The 6,000-nt window shown below is 52.0% G+C and overlaps 1 protein-coding gene across 4 annotated transcripts in view; it reads right to left on the reverse strand.

Moving 5' to 3' along the window:
* The window catches only part of SEPTIN3 (septin 3), a 28,519-nt gene extending 23,559 nt beyond the window's left edge, over nt 1-4,960 (reverse strand). For 3 of the 4 annotated variants that reach the window (XM_045032173.1, XM_045032166.1, XR_006582614.1), the window contains exon 1: nt 4,496-4,960. In XM_045032173.1, coding sequence (XP_044888108.1) covers nt 4,496-4,880 — 385 coding nt within the window. In that variant the 5' untranslated portion in view covers nt 4,881-4,960. Of the gene's footprint in view, nt 1-800; nt 978-4,495 lie in introns of those variants that run through there. The other variant, XM_045032186.1, reaches the window with a different exon arrangement.
* Between the last annotated feature and the right edge of the window lie 1,040 nt (nt 4,961-6,000).

Genomic DNA, 6,000 nt, shown 5'->3' on the forward strand with positions numbered 1-6,000 from the left:
TGCAAGCGCCAATGTTTGTCTCTCCCACCAACTGAAGTTGGTTCAATACAAGATATTACCTCACCTACCTTCTTTGATCTCACCATTGGGGCATTCCCCTGGATCATGTCCTACCCCTGGGTCAGTCCTCAGGAGGAAGCTATGCTCTCCCATGCCTGTCCCTCAGCCCCACATCAGCACACACCTCTCTTCCCCATGCTGCCAATCTCCCCAGAGCCCCCAAGCTCTTGGCTGCACTCTGTCTCCCACCGTCATGTCCCAAAGGGGTTTTGCACAGTTGTGCCACGAGGCAGCCTGGAGAGTGCTCTGCCTTGGGGCCCAGGTGTATGTGTTTCCAATCCCATGTCAGCCTAAGGGCCCTCATCCGTGTCTGGGTTTCTTTGCCTGCTCACTGAGTCCCATTTGGATGCTTGGGGATTAGAACAGGACATTCCTATTGCCCAGAGTGCAACCATCTGCAATCGACAAGGGCCAAGCCAGCTGCAAAGCAGCTTGCAGTTTCTCCCACCCTTGGGCCAGCTGCTGGGGTTATTTCCCTCCTTCGGAGCAGCCTTGGTGACTGCTATTCACCATTACCAGCACACCTGCCCTGCTCTCTCCTGGACACCAGAATTTTGCCATCGAGAGGAAAAAGGCTTAAAGAAAACGTTCTCTCTCCTCTCTGCAGCACTGGCAAGTCACCATTCTGTGTGTGTGCGTGTGTAGGGAGTGATATGCCAGCAACATCAGGGGATCCCTCCAGCATCCCTGAGCCCTGACAAAACCATGCCAGTGTGCAAGCATCAGCATGGACCACCTACCTTTGAACATGAATCTTTCTTTGTCTCTGAATATGCTCCCGAGCGGTAGCTTCCCCTGCCACACACACTTTTCTCTCCTGACACCGGTGCAGTGTGGCTGCCTCAGAGGTTCTGCTTTTCTTTCTCACTTTGTCCTTCTCTCTCTTTTTTAATCTCCTCCACTAGATGTTTCAGATAAGCAAGGATGCTGCTGCTGCTGCTGCCGCTGCCATGGTCATATCATGTGACCTGAATATTAAACATCCCTGCAAAATCTCCCCCACTCTTTCCCTCCCTCCCTTCCGGGGATCCAAAGCTTCATCCCAGCTGCTGCTGCAAGACCCTGGCTGGATTGGTGGGCACAAGAGGGTGTGCTTGCTGCTGGGGACGGGAGGTGCTGTGATGAATGGATTAGATGTGCCCTGAATATGCTCCCCCTGCCATACACAAACTCGTTCCCTCCCTCCTCTCCTTCCCTATTCCCAGGCGGTTTTCATATGCTTCTGTCTGTGGAGCATCTCTAGCCACAGCCACTTGTTTATGCAGAGAGATTTAACCCTTCGGCAGGCTGCTGAAGGGGTTTTGCAAAGGGAGGACTGAGAACAGGTTGGGAGATTTTAAGCATTTGGGGAGTGTCAATCCCAAGGCCTGACTCCAATCTCACCTACACCAGGGACAATCAGGAGTCACTCTGGGTACGTCTTCACTACCCGCCGTATCGGCGGGTAGCAATCGATTTCTCGGGGATCGATATATCGTGTCTCATCTAGACGCGATATATCGATCCCCGAACGCGCTCATGTCGACTCCGTAACTCCACCAATGCGAACGGCGGTAGCGGAGTCGACATGGGGAGCCGCGGATGTCGATCCCGCGCCGTGAGGACGGTAAGTAATTCGATATAAGATACTTCGACTTCAGCTATGTTATTCACGTAGCTGAAGTTGCGTATCTTATATCGATTTTCCCCCGTAGTGTAGACCTGCCCTCAGTTGAAGCCAATCAGGCCTCCAGCTGGGGGACTTTCAAAGCCTTTTGCCTGGTAAGTGGATGTCTGGTTGTTGGCCAGAGGCAGAGAGTGGGCCATCCTCTGTGCGGCGGGAGGGGAGAGAGAAGCAGTGTCTGCAGGCCAATGCCAGGGCAAGGAGACGTGTGTCTTTGTGTCACTGTGCATATACTGTCTCTCTCCGGGTGCCCACAGGCATCTGTGTCTGTCTGGGTCTTTGTGCACATGTCACTGTGAGTATATGCATGTGGTTGAAGATGGGTATCTACATGGATGTCACTAGCGTGTATCTCTGTGAGGGATGTTGGGTCTGGACCTCTGCTGTCTTCCTCCTGGTGTAATCCTGTGAAAAACTGGCCTGATTCTCTACTCTGCTGTGGTCTATATGCTGCTCCAGTGATACACAAGGCCATACAGTGACCAAAAACTGACACCTACTGCCCCCGGTCAGGATGGGTGTCAGCTGTTTGGCATACAGCTGGCAGAACAATTCTATGCCACCTTTCCTTGCAGCTTCTGATACAAGGAAATGCCAGGGGCAGAGATGAAGTGGGAGGGAGCCTAAGAATACTGCTTTCCACTTGTTCACAACTGCAGGGCCATGGGCAGTCCAAATAGGAGTTAGAATAGCCCCAAGTCCGCTCTAGTTTATACTGGGGGCTGCACAGGTGCTTGGACAGAGTCATAGGGCGTGTCTGCACACTAGCACCCCCTAGTGGCCAAGCATAGTGCTGTAGGCACACCCATGCCTCAGTTTCCCCTCATCCAGTTTTTCTGTCTCTCCCAGGGATTCACATGGTTCTGCCCTCAGGCAGTGCCATTCTCAGAGTTCAGTCCCTTTCTGGGGAAACAAAAATCCAAACAAAAGTCCCAAACAAACAAAGGGTTCTTCTGTCCTCTTGGGCTCCTCTTCACCCCACTGCCTGGCTCAGCTCCCCGTCCCTTCTGAGTTACCTTTAATTCTCTCTGGCTCTGGGATACAGCCCTGACTCCCAGCCTCCTTCCCTAAAGTCTTCCTCTCAGTCTTAGCCCCTTTGAGCAACCTTTCTCTCTTCCCTGCTCTGCACCTGGGCACTGACTCCACGGCCACGCTAGTCCTTCTAGATCCTGCCACAGGAGCCCAACTTACTCCCTATGGTTCCTCCAAAGGGAATTTTCTCAGCAATTTTTTTAAGGCAATCACCCGACCCCAGTTAGTCCAGCCCCCTTAGGCTGGTAGGCAGATAATTAAGACACAGGTGGGGCTCTTTGAACAGGCCTGGCTGGCCCAGGCTTCTTGTCCCCTAAAGGAGCAGGCCACCGGTCACAGAGCGTATCAGGAAATGCGAAGGTGGCTTTGCTCTGTACTGTGGCCCTGTGACCAGCACAGGGATGGAGGAGCATAGCCCCTGGCCAGGGAGTGCAAAGTGGGTTTAAAACACTATCAGATCAGAAGGGCTGCACTGTACACTGACTGTGCCCAGCAGCAAACAGCTGCACAAAAATCAGGCCTCTTGTGTCTGCCAAATAGTGGCCCAAGAGAGGGAATTTAGAGGCCAAATGCAAATCAAATCTCTAAATTCCACTTTCGGGATATGATGCCTGTCTGTCTATTTGTGATGCACCTGGCAACACAGTATCTAGGCACCACAGACAAGATTAAGAAAACCAATGTCCATCTGGCAGGGCTGTACCCTTCGTTCCTCCCATGATCTGTGCCACTTTCTTACTTGGGATTATCCTGCTGTTTATCTGTCAGGGAAGCACTGCCAAGCTGCTCTGCCATGACCGTGCCTGGGGGATAGTCTGCTCAAAGAGAGGTGTTTGAAACCTGGCCATGAAGGATCATCCTGATCTCTGGTGGCACGGAATTCCACAGCGGAGGACGTTCCTCTGAGAATGCCCCAGACCTCACCTGGGGCTCCATCAGGTACAATGTCTCCATCAATCGCAGCTGTCTCGATGTGATGAGACAGGAATCTCTGAGATAGCTAGGGCCTAAAACCCAGTGAGGACTACAGAGCATTCTCCTGTTTGGCTAAAGGGGACATTCAGCGCTTTGCCGCCTAAAAAGAATCAACTGTATTTTCACTTCAGGTCCCCCCACACACAGTCACAATGGCTGAGATCCTGTGCTGCTGCAACTTCCCAGTCTGTGCGATCCGGGGGGAGCACAGGGCTGGCCCATGGAGATGCCAGTCAGGGCTGGCAGGGTTAGTTCTTTTGTGAGGTTTTTGAAAACCTCCTTTTTTAAAATGTAAAAAGAAAAAAGAAAATGAGATGCCACTTTCTATTAAGGGAACATTCAGAAGTTGCTTAAAAACAATTGCTAGCTAGATTAGATAACCATCTAGAATAACTTCTTCTGATGTGCTGGTAACCTGTATTACACACAGTACAGATGTGTCTGCACTATGCTCACAACATCTAGTAATCATCTATTAACCCTTTATATACTTTTATAAATGATGAACTGTTAAGATTATGCAGTGTGACTGAAAACATGAAGGAGGAAAATTGCCACCCCCACCCCTGGTTGATGTAATGCTCCATCAGGACTGTCTGGTAGCTGGGACTTCTCCACATGAAATAGCATGATGGGAGAATGGGACCCCATGAAAGATGAAACCTCAGGGCTAAACCCTGATGCCTGTTTCTACCTCCATGCACCAGCATGTTTCAGGACAAGACCCCAGACTCAACCCAGTCTAGCTGCCCTCTTTGGACTTACATGCTGGCCCAGCTGTGTCCATCACAGGAGACATCATGGTATCTGCAGCAGAGAGTCGGCCCCCCAGAGCCAGTCCCTGAGCACACAGCTCAGGAATGGGACTTGGCGTATTCCCACATCCAAGTGGCTCTTGGAGAATTCCCATGCCAAGTGGGTCACTGTATCTCTTGGTAGCCACGTGATCCTCTTGACCAGCTGCTGTCATGGATGAGTTCATGGGATGTTTCCCCTTGACTTGGGGATGTGGCAGAGGAGGAAGTAGAGTAGCACGGGCCAAGCATCTCTGGAAATCTGGACCTGAGGGAAGCAATGTGGTGGGCATCTCTGACCCTGGATATGCAGCACTGATTTGCCCATCATGCCCAATATTTGTTTGCTCCTCCATACAACCAAGAGGCACTCTTGGGGGCAAGGTTTGTACTCCAGGTAATGGCTGCAGATTTGACAAGGGCAGTTCCCCTCCTGGTGCTTCCTTCCCCAGTGGACAGTGGAGCTCTCTCCTTGCAGAGGCTGGTGGGAGCAGTTGCCGGTCAGGTGGAGGTGCACAGCCACTCCGGCGGAGGGTAAATGAGATGGAGCTCAGCTTCCGTGGTGCTAAACCATTGGCAGTAGTCCACGGAAGGGACTTGGACGAAGGGTGAAGAGGGCATGGGATGGGCAGCCCAGTGCTACTCAGCTCCCTTGGGCCTGCAAGCCTAGAGTTAGGCCTGGCACTCACTCTCCCCTTTGCAAGTGGACTCTGCCTTGTGGAGTCCTGGCTAAAGGAGTCAGAGTGGGTTTCCTTTCTCAGCTTGGGGCTGAGAGGCGCCTGCCCCCTGCCTCCCACCGGCCGGACTGATAAACCTGGGATGCGGCTGGGGCTGGAGCAGCTTCCCAGAGTTGGAATACATCTGCGGACCCTGTGAGGGGATGGAGCGAAGTCCTTGTCCATCCTAAACTCTTGGTACCTTTATTCTTCCTAAAGAAACAAATTAAAAGGGAGCATCAGTCTTCACCTACAAGGCTTAGTGCTGGCAGAAGGGCTTGGACTGGCTGGGCAGTGACATTACAGGTTTTCCCATGTGCTGTCCTCTGCCAGTGTTCCTCAGCTCTGCCCTGGCAGATAGCAAATATAAGAGCTGTCAAGTGGCTTCAAGTCACATGCTTCTGGGCACACTCTAAGCCCCAGCTGGGACCAGGAAGAATTTCCCCCACACCCTCCAGAACTGTACTATGGGGATGAAGTGTTACCTTGCCTTTCTCTGCATGTCCTGCATCCTGGATACTGATCTGGTGCAGCAGTTCTTAGGTCAAGTCAAAATCAGCTCAAGGAAGGCTCAGATTTACCCAGCCCTTTGTCCTTGTCATCTGACTCTCAGAGGGGAGTCTGATAGTGAAGGGGAAATGTAAGAGCTTACCTGGCTCTTGGAGCACAGCAACTGAGGGTAGACTGTCAGCTGGGACCAAGCAGCTGATGTCCCAGATCCCTCAGCCGGTGAAAGGAATATTCCACATTTCTGAGAGGG

This window comes from Mauremys mutica, chromosome 1, assembly GCF_020497125.1.
Source record: "Mauremys mutica isolate MM-2020 ecotype Southern chromosome 1, ASM2049712v1, whole genome shotgun sequence".
Classification (NCBI taxonomy): domain Eukaryota; kingdom Metazoa; phylum Chordata; order Testudines; family Geoemydidae; genus Mauremys; species Mauremys mutica.